This window comes from Pimephales promelas, chromosome 4 (assembly GCF_988280905.1).
Source record: "Pimephales promelas chromosome 4, fPimPro1.hap1.1, whole genome shotgun sequence".
NCBI classification, from domain to species: domain Eukaryota; kingdom Metazoa; phylum Chordata; class Actinopteri; order Cypriniformes; family Leuciscidae; genus Pimephales; species Pimephales promelas.
Genome location: NC_142772.1, coordinates 35,926,808 through 35,944,118, shown reverse-complemented (window position 1 = coordinate 35,944,118; position 17,311 = coordinate 35,926,808). Strand labels below are relative to the sequence as shown.

Sequence of the window (17,311 nt, the reverse complement as noted above, 5' to 3'; positions counted from 1 at the left end):
CAGTTTTTTTTTTATAGGTTGTACATTCAGATCACACTTGTAACACAGCTAGTCTTTCTTTCAAAACCTGATCCCTTGCTTTCATTACAGTTATGCACATTTTTAGTCCACAAAGGTAATTCAATCTGCTTTTAATTCTAATACTACAGGTTGGGGACTGACAAAAATCTTAAATTATACCTTTATAAGAAATGGTAGGCTACAGCTAATTCAGAATCACACACTTTAGCACACAAAAGTGCTTATCAAAATTCTTACATCCTAACAAAAAAAAATGTATACACCCAAGACATTTACAGTACAAGTGCTTCACAATTCTGTATTCTTGTGCTGGTCATAGTACCTGTGCAGCCAGGCCTTCAGTAGTGGCAGGTTCTTGTCCATCCAGCGAATGTTCTCTTCTATGTTCTCCAGGGCCTGCTGAATACATCTCAGTTCTGCTCCAGTTTCAGCCCACAAGGAACTGAAGAAACTACGAACCTGACGGAGTAGAGAAACACTCTTATGTCATACAATAGTTTTCTGATCACAAACTGATGAAAGCTCCTAATTACTTTTTGGGTTCAATAAAGAGTAATACCAACCTCAGCTAGCATTTCTCTGGTGGAATACTGGTTGGTCACTCCAACTACCATGTGTGCTATGGAGTGTGAGCCGAGATCAAACCTGTAAACAAATGTTTGAAGTCATGAAAGGGCTATATATCACTATTACATAGTGGAATATTTACCACCAGTGTGTGTCTCACTTCTTAATCAGGGAGTCCCAGTTAGCTTGTAAAAAGTCCCATGCATGTTTATAGGCCTTAGGATTTTTACTGACTGAAGTTACAACATAAGGCAGATCCTGAGTCTTCATCACCTCTCCAATCAGACTCTGCTCCATCATCCTGACAGAAAGAAAAAGATGACATTAGTGATTTGTACTCTTTTTCTTAAGCTGATGTGTATAAATGCCTTACCATTTTAACTTGTGATCAAGAGGGCTGGTTGTGAGGGCCGACTTGATCCTGCTCTTGATCGAGACGTACATGGACTCCTTGTACTTCTCAAACAGGAAGTCCCAGCCATCCTCAGTCCGGGCGCCAACAGAAAACACAGCCATAGTAACATCATTGGGAAGACTAGAGGATGGACAAAATAATCAAATGTCCAAAGTTGTCTTAAGGTACAATAGGTAAGAATTTTGTAATAAAATCTCCAAAAATAATTTGCACAGTGTGATATATTTCCTGCAGTTGTGTACTTACAATATCCCAAAAGTCACCAAAGATTTTTTATTTCAGAGAAATTCCCCCAAAAAAATTTCCCGGAAAAGAAATGTCGCCTGTCAATGACGCAATATCCACGCTATCCTCAGTATCCGTTCATGGTGCCATAGCCATGATGTAACCATGGCGACAGACGCAGACTGCGTAACGTTAAGCGGCACGCAGTTTCTTTCAAACATAGACCATGACAAGCAGACTTTGGGACAAACAAGAAGAAATAAAATGAGGATCAATATCAGCGTGACGTTTTTGAAATCCCGAGAGCTCCACGTCTGCGACTAACTCGAACTTGACAGAGCTTCACGAGTCACGACTTGACAGCTTTATTAGACAGGTGAGCAAATGTATAAAACAAATCAATGTTATTTACCGTTAGCTCAACATGATCAAATGTTAGAATATGGTCAGTTTATTATTCTAATGCTGATCAGCTTATAACACACAGTATAACATTATAACTTTCAACACACATGTAAATGCCGTTTAGTGTGATAGTGTAAGGTTAGACCAAGTGAAGCAGTGCTGCGTTACCTCACAAGTTTAATTCGTCTAATAAACTGACCTGTGTTAATAATCCAGCAATTGCGGGTAATTCGGTAGAATTATATGTCCTTATTCATTTATATCCGCGGGACTCGTGTGTGATATGTGTCTCTTTAGCAATAACGACCTGCTTCATACCACTGTAATGTTAAAAACATGAATGTTTGCCCTCATCCATAAACAATATTCGATCCATTTGCTTGACAGCAAGTCCCATCATTCAGCTCATCACTGCATCATCAACCTAGGTCTTTGTTATTGTTGGAAACTGCGCCCTCTTGTGGCGAAAAAAAAAACATACATATTGTGCCTTTAATCTTCTTAATGGTAAGAGTGTAACATGTTTCAAAAGGGGAAAGACAAAAATGACCTCTGACCTCATGTTCCCATCTGAGGCCCTCCACTTGTTGAAGAGCTGTGTGGCAGTGCTAACACAGGGAGGATGACCCCGCACACAGCCGAACAGGAGGAGGTAGCTCCGCATCATCCTCTGAGACACAGAGCCGTCATCAGTCCACGACTGCCGGTCTATGAGCTTCGTGAACAGCTGCAGTATGTAGCCCTAGACCACAGAGACAGAACCAACATCTGTTATAGCATGGAGAGTTCATTTTTATTACTCATTTCAAACCCAATGCTAATTTAAAGTGCTTTACTTAAAGGGATACTCCACTTTTTTTGGAAATAGGCTCATTTCACCACTCCCAAAGAGTTAAACAGTCTGGTTTTACCGTTTTCGAATCCATTCTGCAGATTTTCTGATATTTAGAAGAATATCAGTAACCAGATAGTTTCTGGTCTCATTGACTTCCATAGTATGAAAAAATATACTATGGGAGTCAATGAGACCAGAAACTGTCTGGTTACTGACGTTCTTCTAAATATCAGAAAATCGGCTGAATGGATTCGAAAACGGTAAAACACGACTGTTTAACTCTGGGGGAGTTGTAAAATGAGCCTATTTTCAAAAAAAAAAATGTGGAGTATCCCTTTAAGCATGATAAAAAAAACAAGCAAAAAAAAAAAAACAAGCAAAAAAAAAAAACATTATAGTGGTTCATGATTACTGGATTTTTAAAAAATCACATTATCAGATTGGTACTCACAAAGAGCAATTCCTAGCCATTTAAATCTTTTACAGCTTAGCATAACTAAAAATATATGTATCTACAACAGAAATTCTATCACATTTTTGATCTTCCAGGACTATTTAAGGCCTGAAACCACCATTTTTCCAGATTTTCCATGAACCTTTCAGTTTCCATAAAAACATATTAAGCAGCACAACTGTTTTCAGTGTTGATCACAATAAGAAATATAAGAAATGTGTCATTAAAACATCTTTCCGACCTCTAAACTTTCGATACGACAGCACTGAGATTGTACTAAAATGATATAGTTCAGAAATAGATATTTTAAAGAATGTCAGTAACAGATGATGGGACCCCATTGACTTACATAGTATCTTTGAGTTCAACAGAAGAAAGAAACTCATACAGGTTTGGAACAATTTAAAAGTGAGAAATGATGATAGAATTTTAATTTTTGGGTGAACTATCGCTTTAATTATATGAATCAGGAAATGTCAAATGAATTATAAATTATTCTGAGAATTGCTGAGGATTAGAAGCCTGACACATAAATGAATGAATTTACAAGTCTGAAGATCGAATATAAATGACCGCACACTGACCTTCATCTGGTTCTCCAGCTCCACCATGTCTCTTTTCTCCATAAGTTTGTACAGAGGCACAAGCTCACTGAAGCCCTGTGTCACTGGCATAATCTCAGTTTCTTCGCTTAAATACAGGGTCAGGTCTAAAGCCTTATCCAGAGGAAGCTGACCAACACTGTCCAAAACACAAGGTGTGTAAATCAACCAGGGCATGATAAATTGCCAACACTTTTGTACAGTACTTTTGATCTAGTTGTTTGACTCTTGATATGGATATGATATAGATGAGGAGGACTGACCTGACCAGCTGGAAGGCGTTGTTGATGAGGCTGGCCCGGTCGTTGCTGCTGAGCGCTGTGTGATTATGTTTGAGCAGCCTGATGAGGTCATCCCAGCCAGAGCCCTCATAGTGCACAATGTAATATCCACTCATGTCCACATTAAACTTGATCCAGTCCACTTCCTCCGGCAGATACAGCACGTCTATGACGACATATACAACAATCTGTCAGAATTCAGTGCTATACTCGTAAAAATAAATCCTCCAAAAGGGTTTTTCTCACAGTGATCCCATTCAAGAACCATTCTGGATTCCCCAAAGTACCTAAAGTGAAGAACCGTTTTTTTTTTCTTGGTGTGAACAACTTTTTAATAATCTGAAGAACTTTTTTTCCACTATAAACAACCTTTTGTGCAAAGGAAAGGTTACATGAATGAACCATAGATGCCAATAAAGAACCTTTATTTTTAAGAGTGTACAGTGTTTTAACTGTCACACATATACTTCAGTGCTTGTGTTGTTTAGAGACATGAAGATATTTCAAAAACTTCCAAAAATAAAATTACACTATTTTGAAACAATATATAACATTACTAAAATGAATAATATTGTCAAATAATGGTTTTCCAACAAATACCTGTTTTGGTCTTAAGCAGGAAGCGGTGCACTGTCGTTGAGCCACTGGTAATGTAAGTCAATGGAACGTGCCACAGGAAGCTGTACACAGAAAAAGATCAGGCACTAAAGATTAAGACAAACTTAATTCAACTTCCTGTGAAAAAGCAAATGGAAGTTTTCAGGGAAGGTAACATGAGTGACAGTTGAGCAAAAAGTAACTATGCAAATAAGTACAGATCCAAAGTGTCTCCTGTGAGATACTGTTGTCGAATATCATTCCTAAAGAAGACATTTGTGTTACTGTGAGTGATTTCACTTTGTAAATGATTTATCTCTGCCCACATACAGGGATATCATTTTAAAAAATGATGTGTGGATAACCGTGTCAAAAATAGTTAACATTCTGAGTGACTTGGGATTCCTGCATTGATAATCATTCATCTTGTTCATGATATAATGTATTATTCACTGCCGTCCCAGTGTTTTTTTTTTCAGCAAGAAAGCTGCTTGCTTGTCAGAAGAGAATGACATCTTATTTTGACTTGCAATACATCTCAACTGTGATCACATTTTCGAGAATATAAACCCTAAAAATATCACTGTCAGTTTAACCCCTTAAAGGGATACTCCACCATTTTTTCATATTAAACTATGTTATTCCCTTAAGACGAGTTGATACATACCTCTCTCGTCTCAGTGCGTGCACTCAATCGCTCTGCCGCACTTAACTAGCCCAGATCATTTAATATGGGCCAAGCAGAGAAGCGACATTAAATTTTCCCTATTTAAATACAGTTACACGAGTAGAGAAACTCGACCTAGGACGGTGACACAAAAATAAAACGTTGCGCTTTTCTAAGCATGTAAAGTGGATAACTATATTGTATGGCGGAATACCACAGCAAGTGCTTACATTCTAAGCTTTAAAATGATACCTATTCTGTACTGCCGGTGGTACACTTCAGGTTTAAGGGGTTAAACAGACTTAAAAACGAAGAGAAAAACAATGTAGATACTTGATAATAACCTGGATGTTTGTGAGAGGTCGTCACTCTTGAGGTAACGCTCTTGACTTAGTCTGACTTCGCGACCTTTGACCTCCACTGTAATGAGTGGAAAGCCCTCCTGCAATGTCCATGTCTCCATCATAGCCTTAACATCCAGCTCATCCTTAGAGTGCCATTTCTAAGATAAAATATCACAGAAATACATCACAAAACCAGTTAAAAACGGTGTATAAGGTGTTTCGATTAATGACGTGACAAATCAACTCACAGAAGCTCCAGGCTGTGAGACTGAGCGCCGGCAAGACTCTTTACCCTTCAGTCTGCCCTCGTCCAGACCATCAGAGTCACAAACCTATAACAGAGCATTGAACACACTCACAACACATCCTAAGACATTTTGATCTTCTACTCTATGTGAAATCTCAGTGGAGAAATCATTTGCCCCTATATAAAATTCCTGATTGCATGTATTTTCATTGAAATGACTGAACAATAGTCAATGTGATCGCATCCAATGAATTAGCTCACACTGTTTACTGCAGAGTTGACATCACGAGTGCAACTTTTACTCACATTGGTCAGACTTTCCCACAAGTTACTATTGACTGTGTTCTGGTACATGTAGCGTTTCAGGTATCTCACGATCCCCAGTTTAAAGTCCTCTGGGGTCAGAAACTCTCTCAGCATGTTCAGAATACAAGCCCCCTGAAATGACATTCACAATCGTAACATGCTTTTAAAAAGATTGAAAAACAAGAAAGAAGAAACAGTTTTCACCGGTTTTATAATGCACCTTGTCATAGGAAACATCATCAAACATTTCCTGTATCTGAGCGGGGTTCTCCACCGGCGTGGACACAGGGTGAGAGGAGCTCAAGGAGTCTACCTCCATAGCCTCAAAACACTTCCCCAGGAAATAATCCTCCTGTTGCACAAACATGATTGCTTTCAAAATGGTCATTATGGAAACAAAAAGCCAAGAGCTCAAATGAAAAAGATAACAGACCTTTGGCAAGGGTCAACAATTTTACAAAAACTTACAACTTGCAGTTCAGGATTGGTGATGTTAACAGACACAAACTCCATGAACTTGGCAAATCCTTCATTCAACCACAGATCATTCCACCACTGCATGGTCACCAGGTTACCAAACCACTGACAAGAACAGACACAGAATGAGCCATTCACTGGAACATTTACTAGAATATTTACAAAAAAGGCCCATTCACACCAAGAGTTGTAAAAATCGTTTTGAATTTAAAAGAATAGAGTCCACACCACAACTATAACGATAACAGTATTGAGAAACGTTATCACTGGAATCACTTTTAGAGCTATTTTTTCCCCAGCTGATAAACCATAGACATATACACTAGACCTCACCATGGGGTTCTAAGCATGCGTCAAAACCGCCGCCATCTTGGAACAGGGGTCTTGTCATAGGAAGTAGCTAGGTAACGCTGCTATCTCTGCCTTTACTTCGAATTCATTGATGGTGGCGGACTTTTGTGCAGCGTATGATGTTCACGGATGAAATCTGAACTAGGAAGAATGTTAAAAAAAAAAATAATAATAATAATTTTCTTTCTGGAATCAATGATAAATACATGTCTGACCATTGGAACAAACCAAAAAAACAAGAAAAATCGCATTCATGATGATTTATGGTGATTTTATATCCGTTAGACCTGTGTCCACTACATTGACGCTGATGCATTAAAGTGGAGGGGCTCCCCTGTTTCAAGATGGCGGCTCTATTGACGCATTCGTTCCAATGAACTGCCGTAGCCAAGGTGAGGTCTAGTGTATATGTCTATGCTGATAAACAAGAACAACATTGTCAGCCAATTATATCCTGCTTTAAGAGGTCGAGCATTTAAAGGACCAGACGGTAAAACTGAACCACATTCTTAGAATAGAACGATATCATCCGCTGGTGTGAATGAAAATATAGTTATCATCATAGTTATCGTTCTTGGTGTGAACAGGCCTTAATACCCCAGGCCCACACAAAATAGTTAATTAATGTCATAAGTCCACCTGATGGGCCAGTTCATGAGCGATAATCATTGTGATGCCCAGTTTGTCTGAAGCAGAAGACTTGTGGGGGTCAAAAAGAAGGCCTGATTCCCGATAGGTGGTCAGACCCCAATTCTCCATCGCCCCAGACTGGAAGTCTGGGATAGCAGCAAGATCTACGGAGTAGATTATATAAGCTAAATAATGAAACTAGAAATCTGTAATTTGCATGTTAAGCAGTAGACAAGAATGTGCAGCTAACCCTGTTTGGGGAGAGGGTAAGGAATGTCAAAGTAGTCATCGTAGAAGTCAAGCAGCTTCACTGCAGCATCCAGAGCAAACTCTGCCTGGTCGATCTTCTCTGGCACAGCGTACACCGAAATCTGTATTCACATCAAATAAATGCTATTAGCAGGATAGCAAAAAGTGATAAATGATGGAGGATCTTACAGTACATCAGGGCTTTGTCATAGTGATCTGAGATGATTATCTTCTAACCTGGACTCCATGCTGGCTGGTCTTGCTGATAGAGAGAAAGTCGGAGACAATGAAGGCCACCAGGTATGTGCTCATCTTTACACTCACATCAAACTGGTCCTCAAACAGGCCACCTGGCAGCTCTAAAGTTCTCAGCTGGAGTAAAGAAAAAAAAAAAGAAAGAAGAGTATAGTCTTCCCATAGCAGATTAATAGTTCATGTCACAGCATGATTTATTCAAGCATTACAGACGGATTGATCTGTTGAGGTTCTATAGACATTACAGCACCTTAGGCATGTTTGAGAGGGCAATATGCTTTGCTTCTCTGCGAATCCGCACGGTAAAGTTTGCTTTGAAGGCAGGTTCATCAAAACAGGGAAAGGCTGCTCGGGCACTAGTCGGCTCGAACTGTGTGGAAGCCACAACCCTGAGAATGTGAATGTCACAATAGCAGATTATTATTTTAAAATAAAGAAATAAATAAGGGCAAGGGGGTGGTACATTTTCTCACCTGACTTCTCCCTTGACGGTGCGGTATGTGCTTTTGTAAAATCCATGAAAGCTCTCAGAAAGGTTAGCAGCAAACTCCATTTCAATTGAATATACATGGCCTCTCTTCAGCAGTGCATTATCAGATATAAGTGCGATCTGCTGGAAGTATGGGTACTCGAGCACCTTTAAGGGCTGTTGCTGACTCATATCTGAACTTAGCAACCTTGCATTGAAGATATGAAGATCCTTGCTGTGCAGTATTATAAACTCGGTGTCTTGATTTACATCAATTTGGATCTGTACCAATCCAGTGAAGTCTAAACTTGTGAGGTTGGGGTGGATGAGGAGATGGTAATGAAGGGGAGATACTGTGTCTGGAAGTCTCATTTTGTTCCATGGGAATGGTTCTCCATTCCTTGATGTGGGGAATATAGTGGGCTCTTGAGTGACTGCAGCCCAAAGGGGAATGATGGGTAGGGCTATGAGATTCACAAGCAGAGCAAAGCGACTCATGTCTAGTACCACTTGGAAGTTCTGTAAAAGTTAAAGGTAAAAAAATGTATTATAAAGATTATGATCATACAAAACAAGCCAATGAGCTCAACAAAATTGACTGAGTTCTGTTTCCTGTTTAAAATGATCTAAAACTTAGGTACCTTTACTCGGTGCTTACTAAGGCTGTTTACAGTAAATTCACGTTCTACTTCTGTTAGTTGCAGATATGATTATGCTCATAAAATAATTGACAAAAAATATTATTTGTAGCCTACTATTTGTTAAGATAAACTGTTTCATATGTGTATGTGACCTTACTAGCCTTGCGGTACCTTCCGGGTTAAAATATTCTTGTCCTGACCTACAGTGTATGGTCCTGACCAGCAGTCAAGCAGTAAATATTTCCAGTAATGCTCATTGAGAGTATAAGAAGGGTAATGCTATAAAATTAGCTCACTGTTTTTCAAATCGTTGCGCGCGTGCCTGAAAGGGTTCTCGCTTTTCTTTTTTTTTATCCGATTTACTGAAAACATCCGCCTTAAAAGAACACGGCGAATGCAGTCATTTAGTTGATGTGGGATATCATCTTTTTAAAAATTCGTCTTAAATGTAATGATAATCTGCATTCGGTGATAGGCTTAATTAGCAAAACACCTTGTTATGTGTAAACTGAAACGGCATTGCGCGTGCAACACACATAAACCCAACGTCATAACATAAGCGCGGTATTGTCACGTGCAAGAGATAAGTTCAATTATATCATTATATCACAGAATACTTACGATTACGAACTACGCTTTTCAGGTAAACTCCTCGATCTGTTAAAAAAAAGAATCCAGCTAACTTATGGTTTAGCTGAGCACATCGAATCAATGTGAAAGTGAAAATACAATTCTTCAACCTTTGCATCATGGGAAGCAGTTTTTATTTTAAATAAAGGCACTGCACAAACAGAGTAACAGTAGGATTAAAGAGGTCAAATTAAGGTAAAAAAAAAACAAAAAAAAACAGCCATACAACGAGTAACGTTAGTCTAACATAGTTGCTTACAAAGTGGTAACCATGCGGGTGCATGTTGCCAGATCCTCTGTGAAACTGACCTCCAACAAATGATAAATACTCAGATTTTGAAACAAACAAACCAAAGTTATTGGATAAAATAAATAAATAAATAATAAAACATGTAGTTGTCATTCTCCTGTAAATGTAACCCTTTTAGGATGTTGTAAACCAGAAAAACAACAGAATGGGACCTCATGACTTCAATGAGCTCTCAGTTCTTAGTTTTTACATTTGTATTAGTAATGGTGGATTACTTTAATTATTTTATTTTATTTATTTATTTATTTATTTATTTATTTTTTGTGGTAGTGACCGTCAATGCTTATAAACTCAGTGTGCTTTCATAGATGTATGACTAAAACATAGTTTTTACAGTTGTGCCAGGAGATAAAGTCCAACATGACATTTAAAAAAAAATATATTACTGAGTAAACTTTATGGTTCAGTTAAATCCCTTTTATCAGGAATAGGAACTTTGGAATGGCAGTTAGAAGGACAAAACAATTTCATATGATCTTGACAGTTATTTCCCACCCACTATCTCACCACTCTCATCACAGGCTTTATTAGAGGAGGATAGAGCTGGTTGACCATTCAGAAGGTGCATTTAGGGCTTTAACATACAGACATTATGCTTAAGGAGGCATTGTTGGGTCTCCTTGTAGGAGCAGTGGTTTTTACTATAGGGATTCTGCTGGGACACTTCGCCATTGACAAGGGCAGTTCGGTGCCAGAGTGGGTCCGGGATGCATATCGTGATGTGGATGAAAGTATCATTGAGAAATTCCTTGCAGAACTGGACACCAATGAAATTAAAGAAAACCTCAGGTGAAGCATTTATTCTGAAGCACACAAGGATGAGGTTCCAAAACGATTAAACGGCCAGCTTTATATAGAAGATCAATCTGTATGGAGTTGTTTGTTTCAGCTGATTTAAGAACTTACTTTTGTGTTGTTTCTCAAAAGGGAGCTGACTAAGGTTCCCCACATGGCCACCACCCCTGGAGATGAAGCAACCGTAGAGTTTATGCTGAAGAGATGGAAAGACCCCACATCAGGCTTGGACAATGCATGGAGAGAGGACTACAAAGTGTATCTGTCATTCCCTAACAAAACAAAGCCCAACAAAGTCTCTGTTGGTAAGACAGCATAGAATATCTGTTCAAAGCATAACATTTTCATTTTAAACGATGTTATGGGAACTTAAGAACATACTCTGTTTTACAGTCAATCCAGAAAACACAGTCCTGTTTACTGCAAGAGAGAGAGAGAAAACATACTTACCAGAACAGGACGACCCAGAGGTGGTCCAGCCGTACGCAGCATATTCCCCTGCAGGAAATGTCAAGGTGTGCAGCCTTCACCACCTTAATATACACTTCACAGTTCATGGATGGTTACATATTATTCTTTAAATAAATGTGTAATTTACTGACATTATCCATCAATTTGATTCAAAGCAGTAGAATACACTATGGTTCAAAAGTTTGGGGTTAGTAGATCTTTTTTTTTTTTTTTTTAAAGAAATGAGTACTGAATTGATCACAGGTGACAGTTTTTTAAGACATTTATAACATCAAATAAATGCTGTTCTGCATATCTCTCTTTTTAAAGAAAAACTTTATTATGGTTTTCACAAAAAAAGTTTCAACATTAATAATACTGCTTGTTGAGCAGCAAATCAGCATATTAGAATGATTTCTGAATGATCATGTGACACTGAAAACTGGAGTAATGGCATTTAAATGTATATTACATTTATATACATTTTAAACTTATAATATTTCACATTATTATTATTATTATTATCAAATAAATGCAGCCTCGGCAAGAAAAAGAGACCTTTCAAAAACATTACAAATCTTGCAGACACCACAATTGTGAAAGGCAGTGTACATTTATAATTATATTACTTTTTTATTTCCAATTAATAATTACTTTTCCTTGTCTTTGATCAGTTTTTCCATTTTGTTTTATTTTTTTTTTTAAAACGCCTCCTCTGATGGAGATGTTAGGCGTGTTCGACTTGAACCGGCGCTGCACAGATTGATCAGTGACATCAAAGTACCGCGAGAGCGATTGAAAAGCATACGGAGCCGTCTTTTCTCTTATCGCTCTCACGGTATTTTGATGTCATTCACCGATCGGTCTGTTCAGTGCTGGTTCAAGTCGAACAAGCCTGTTCTCATAAAACAAAGCCAATTATCTTATGACATAATGACACAGCCATAACTCAAGACATATCTGAAAAAGATAAGACAATGATTCTTCTTTATTGCACTTGATTGTTTTGGCAAGAAAACCGTAATGAACTTTGGCGCTATGGCACAGTACATGTTACGTGGTAAAGTCATCTATACTGATATGTTTTTGATATACTATTTTTTTTTTCTTTCACTGTTCCACTATAGACCATTTTGCAAGATGTGAACAACACTGGTCCAGAAGCACTTCCTGTTTCAGTTTTTTAACACTACATTAAAAGCTACAACCAACAGAACATATAAAACTGAATCAAAAAGTTAAAAAAAACATCTTTAAGATGTTTTCTTTACATTTGAAATAAAGAAAACAATTACAAACTGAAACAGGAAGTGTTTCTGGACCAGTGTTGTTTACATCTTGCAAAATGGTCTATATTGACTATTTAAACAATAGAAGTTAAATTTATGTCTGAATCAAATTGTGATATGGTTCAATATATTGATTCATCTGTCTTTTATATGCAGGGAAAACTTGTCTATGCAAACCAAGGTAAAATGAGTGACTTCGAGCTGTTGAACACAACACTGGATCTGAGGGGAGCCATCGCCATCATCAGATACGGAGGAGAAGGGAGATCGGAAAAAGTGAGAAAAAACTATATAAATCTCTCAAAAACACCAGAAAAGGAAAATGCAGTATTAGGTATCAGTTTAGAGGACTAGTTAGTAGTTTCATCACCTTAAATGCATTCTTGTTTACTCTCCGGTGACATGAATTTAACAGGCTATAAATGCAGCCAAGTTCGGCATTGTTGGGGTGCTGGTCTATACTGACCCATTTGACATTAATGATGGACTGGTGTCGGAAAGTGAAACTTACCCTCACTCCTGGTATATGCCACCCTCTGGCGTCGAGCGAGGCGCATACAACATTGACTTTGGAGACTTGTTAACACCTTACCTAGCTGCAAAAGGTAACCAGTGATTTTTTTTACATGAAAACACGTATTACGTACAATACATAAACAACAACATATGCAAATGATTTCATTTGTAGATGATACATACAGAAGACCAAAAGAAGAGATAACAGGTATTCCACCAATTCCAGCACAGCCAATAGGGTTTGAGGATGCTGAAAGCTTAATCTGGTAAGCCAGCGTAACTGTTTAAATTGACTTTTTATTTCTTTAGTTACTCACATTTTAGAATGTTTCCTTCTAATTCTGACTGAATTATCTGTGACAGCGAGCTTGATGGGGACGATGCCCCTAAAGAATGGCAAGGCTCACTTAACTGCACATACAAACTTGGTGGGCCAGGGTTCAAATCCACGTCTCTCTTAAACAACAGGTAAATGCAGCATATTTCTGTCCAATATGTACAGTAACAAGTATGTTGGATGGATATAGTGTAGGATAGGATGAAAATAATGTTTTGTTTTGTCTGTCAGCAATGTACACATGGACATTTACAACACAGAGAGGCTGGAAAATTCAGCGAATGTCATGGGAATAATCAGAGGCAGTGTGGAGCCAGGTAAGTTACATTAGTCCTAATGTTAAAAAGCACAAAATACCTGTTGTTCTAATATACACAGTCCCCAGAAATCATCAAGTCACATTTAAAATGTCTGAAATCTTTCTTGACACTGAAGACTGGAGTAATGATGCTGAAAATTCAGCTTTGCCATCACAGCAATAAATTGCATTTGCCAACTGTATTGTTGAATGCATGTTGTTAAGACAGGTATGTGATCTATGGGAACCACAGGGACAGCTGGGTGCACGGAGCCATCGACCCCAGCAGCGGCACAGCAGTGATGCTAGAGATCACCAGAGTCCTGGGGAAGATGGTGAAGGAAGGTTAGGCCTAATGACATCTACTAGACAACAACTGAACCAGATGTGACTAGGGCTGGTTGTAGTGACCCAAATAAAGTACTTTACTATGAGACAAGGTGGTCTTGGTATAATGAAAGCAACAGTATGTTGCAATACAGAGGAAAAATATAACATATAGAGCATATAGTATATGATTGAGCAAATTATAGGGTTTGTTAAAAGCAACGAAAATCAAACAGTAATTCCCTGTACCTGAAAGGGAGATGGCGACCTCGGCGGTCCATTATCTTTGGCAGTTGGGGAGCCGAAGAATTTGGTCTCATTGGATCTGCAGAATACACAGAGGTTTGTTAATAAAGACATTTACATTTATTCATTTAGCTGACGCTTTTATTCAAAGCGACTTACAATTGCTATATGTGTCAGAGGTCGCACGCCTCTGGAGCAACTAGGGGTTAAGTGTCTTGCTCAGGGACACATTGGTGTCTCATAGTGGATTCGAACCCGGGCCTCTCACACCAAAGGCATGTGTCTTATCCACTGTGCCATCACCACCCCTTAGTAGACATTAGTAGCATTACTAAAAACTGGAAGGAGAGCTTGAACGATTTGACCGTTTTGGTGTTGAAAGCATTGTCCATCCACAGGAGTACTTCAGTAAGCTGAGTGAACGTGCTGTGGCGTACATCAACGTGGACATCGCAGTGTTTGGTACGAGTTGATCATTTTCCTCTTTCAATATTAATTTCATCCCGTATTCCAATTGCTGAAATGCTTGATGTCCACCACAGCCAATGCCACTCTCAGAGCTTCTGCTTCTCCAGCAGCACAGAGTGTGCTTTTTACAGCCTCCAAACAGGTGAGGAACAAGCCTTGTATCTACTTCCCTTCCCTGAAGAGTGACTTTCATGCCTTTCATAAGACTTTCATGAGTCATGTGCTTTCAGGTAAATGCACCTGGAACAACCACATCAGTCTATGAGAACTGGATCAAATATTTCAACAGAACCAGTCCAAATTATGGGGTTATACCAAAGTATGCTCTTATTATTCCACAATACTACCTCATGGTTCACAAGGGGATTATAGCACCATGACTGGTAAAGTAATAACCCTCAATATTGTCAATTGTATTTTGCAGTTTGGGCTTCTTGACAGGAGCAGGAAGTGATTACGCTGCTTTTATGCACTACCTTGGAATAACTTCTATGGACTTTTCCTATTACTATGACCGGGTGAGTGGCCAACGCTAAGGCAATCAAACACTTGGCATTAAAAAAGGTTGAGTAATAATAACAACAACATATTCTTGATCACTTTGCAGAGTAAAACAAGAGCGCGCATCTACCCAGCCTACCACACGGCCTATGACACCTTTGACTATGCGTCTAGGTTCATTGATCCAGGTGAAACGATTACTAAGGCTCTCAAATGAGCCGCGAAACATATATTTACTGATAACTATGAAGCCTCTTTTAATACTAAAACATATTTATCAGCCTGTCCTCATCTGTTTGACTTTTTGACTTTCCCTTATGCAGGTTTCACAAGTCACCAGGCAGTAGCCAGGACAGCAGGGAATGTGCTGGTGCGATTGGCTGACAGTCTTCTGTTGCCTTTTAACTGCAGTGATTATGCAGAAAGTCTGGAGCTGTACCTCAGTCAGGCGGTCACAGCCTTTGAGGAAAAACTTGCGGCTAAGGCAATCTCTATGGGTGAGCTAACAAGATTCAAACTACTTTGGATGAGGGAAATGCTTGCGCTTTCCAAATCGTAACTGAATTTTGTCAAACTAAAAGTTAATACAAGGTGAGAGCGATGGAAGTTATGTAAGTTCAAAGTGGCAATGAGCACTTTTATCCCATCCCAGAATCCTTGAAGAAAGCTGTGCAATTATTCCGAGAGACAGCCACCAAACTGGATCGTTTGATCGGGGATTCAGATCTCGCAAAAGAAACGTAAGTTAACCCAGTAAAGCACGACATATATGCAACCGTTTATTGTACCTTTAGGCAAAATGTATGTATAAAACAAGTTTGCCTATGTGTTTTATGTTGAGTATAACATTTTATGAATCAGGTGTTTATTGCTCATATAGGAGGAGAATATGGAGCTCATACTTGAGGAAAAAACAGGCCCAAACTGAGCAAAAGCAGACTATATACTGTAAACATATTATATTTTTAATGCTTAATTTTATGATCTCTGAAGTTTTTGTTATCTTAAACATAATCCAATGCAACAGAATGATGCTTCAAAGATGCACAAAATAAACGTTCCTCAAAATCCGGATGAATCTTATACTCATATATTTAACACGGTTTTCAAGAGTTCATCTTGAAATAGTACTAATAATATAAAAAGTTATTCTTTACGTTAACTTTATAAAAATCAGAAAAGATTTCATTTTCACAGCAAAAAAACATGTGTATCACAACCCAAGGGGGACGTTTTTAAAATTATATTAAAAATGATTTTTTTTCTTGCTAATAAAATATAATCAATTAACCAGACTACAGAAGGCATGTAATAGTTGATCATTTAGAAACCTTATGTATTTGCATATCAAATACGATTCAGTAGGCTTTAAAGGGTTAAAATGATGAAAAGAAAAATCACCTGCTCTGGTGTCAAGGGTACACAACAGCATAAATTTTACTTCTGCCTTCACAACAGGCCTCTGAAGGCTCGCAGAATTAATGACCAGCTCATGCTGCTGGACAGGGCTTTCCTTGACCCGTTAGCGTTCCCAGAACAATATGGTTTCAGGTATGAAACAGCATTATTAAAACAATCTGCTACTAATAACCCAGTCCCTTATGAATAATAATTAGCATTCCACTGACCATCCTTCATTTGTTGGTGCTGATGTCACACCTGTTCGCAATCACTTCTAACGCTCTCTGGCATCACACAGGCACGTGATATGGGCGTCGAGGTCATCGAGTGTGCCCACCTTCCCCGGCCTGGCAGATGCAGTAGAGAAGGCTGAGAGCACTGACCTGAAGGAAGACTGGGATCAGGCTCACAAACACTTATCCATCGTCACACAGGCCATCGCAGGAGCCGCACACACACTGGATGATGTGATTTAATGCACACTGAACTTCTTGAGAGAGGGAGAAATATTAAACAGCAGATTCCTCTGAAACAAAAAATTGTTTTCTGATGAAAAGTCGTTTGACAAGTTATTTGTAGTAAATACTTTGCCTGAAATGAAAGCTGTAAGTTCTTTGTGTATTAAAAGGATAGTTTACCAACATTTTTACTCACCCACATGCTATCCAGGATCTGCATGACTTACTTTCTATGAAAGAACATTTT

The 17,311-nt window shown here is 38.6% G+C and overlaps 2 protein-coding genes across 3 annotated transcripts; one reads left to right on the top strand and one right to left on the bottom strand.

The window, feature by feature from the left end:
- On the bottom strand, positions 1-9,944 carry erap1b (endoplasmic reticulum aminopeptidase 1b). 2 transcript variants are annotated; one of them, XM_039658999.2, is made up of 20 exons: positions 9,928-9,944; positions 9,660-9,695; positions 8,402-8,916; positions 8,179-8,317; positions 7,911-8,045; positions 7,675-7,795; positions 7,434-7,588; positions 6,435-6,548; positions 6,187-6,318; positions 5,967-6,098; positions 5,662-5,745; positions 5,414-5,571; positions 4,406-4,485; positions 3,788-3,971; positions 3,507-3,663; positions 2,191-2,375; positions 962-1,123; positions 749-889; positions 585-666; positions 1-480 (listed from the first exon to the last, which is right to left on the bottom strand). In XM_039658999.2, exons 3-20 carry the CDS (start codon positions 8,893-8,895, stop codon positions 310-312), a joined length of 2,826 nt encoding a protein of 941 aa, XP_039514933.1. In that variant the 5' UTR covers positions 8,896-8,916; positions 9,660-9,695; positions 9,928-9,944; the 3' UTR covers positions 1-309. The 2 variants fall into 2 exon arrangements, with proteins under 2 accessions (XP_039514933.1, XP_088986514.1); XM_089130388.1 differs by lacking the exons at positions 9,660-9,695; positions 9,928-9,944 and adding an exon at positions 9,335-9,474.
- A 540-nt stretch (positions 9,945-10,484) lies between these two features.
- Positions 10,485-17,249, top strand: naaladl1 (N-acetylated alpha-linked acidic dipeptidase like 1). The gene is made up of 19 exons (XM_039659000.2): positions 10,485-10,767; positions 10,906-11,078; positions 11,167-11,288; positions 12,669-12,788; positions 12,928-13,117; positions 13,201-13,294; positions 13,392-13,496; positions 13,597-13,682; positions 13,889-14,008; positions 14,247-14,332; positions 14,635-14,698; positions 14,779-14,846; positions 14,935-15,023; positions 15,129-15,222; positions 15,312-15,393; positions 15,529-15,702; positions 15,858-15,945; positions 16,664-16,756; positions 16,905-17,249. Exons 1-19 carry the CDS (start codon positions 10,571-10,573, stop codon positions 17,080-17,082), a joined length of 2,223 nt encoding a protein of 740 aa, XP_039514934.1. The 5' UTR covers positions 10,485-10,570; the 3' UTR covers positions 17,083-17,249.
- Positions 17,250-17,311: the final 62 nt, after the last annotated feature.

Coding starts and splice junctions, on each gene's coding strand:
- erap1b (XM_039658999.2), bottom strand. CDS start 8,895: ATGAGTCGCTTTGCTCTGCTTGTGAATCTCATAGCCCTACCCATCATT. Junction 1,124..2,190: donor GCCTCAGATGGGAACATGAG/GTCAGAGGTCAT, acceptor TCCATCCTCTAG/TCTTCCCAATGATGTTACTA. Junction 481..584: donor CCAGAGAAATGCTAGCTGAG/GTTGGTATTACT, acceptor CTACTCCGTCAG/GTTCGTAGTTTCTTCAGTTC.
- naaladl1 (XM_039659000.2), top strand. CDS start 10,571: ATGCTTAAGGAGGCATTGTTGGGTCTCCTTGTAGGAGCAGTGGTTTTT. Junction 13,295..13,391: donor GATGCTGAAAGCTTAATCTG/GTAAGCCAGCGT, acceptor TATCTGTGACAG/CGAGCTTGATGGGGACGATG. Junction 15,024..15,128: donor AATTATGGGGTTATACCAAA/GTATGCTCTTAT, acceptor TGTATTTTGCAG/TTTGGGCTTCTTGACAGGAG.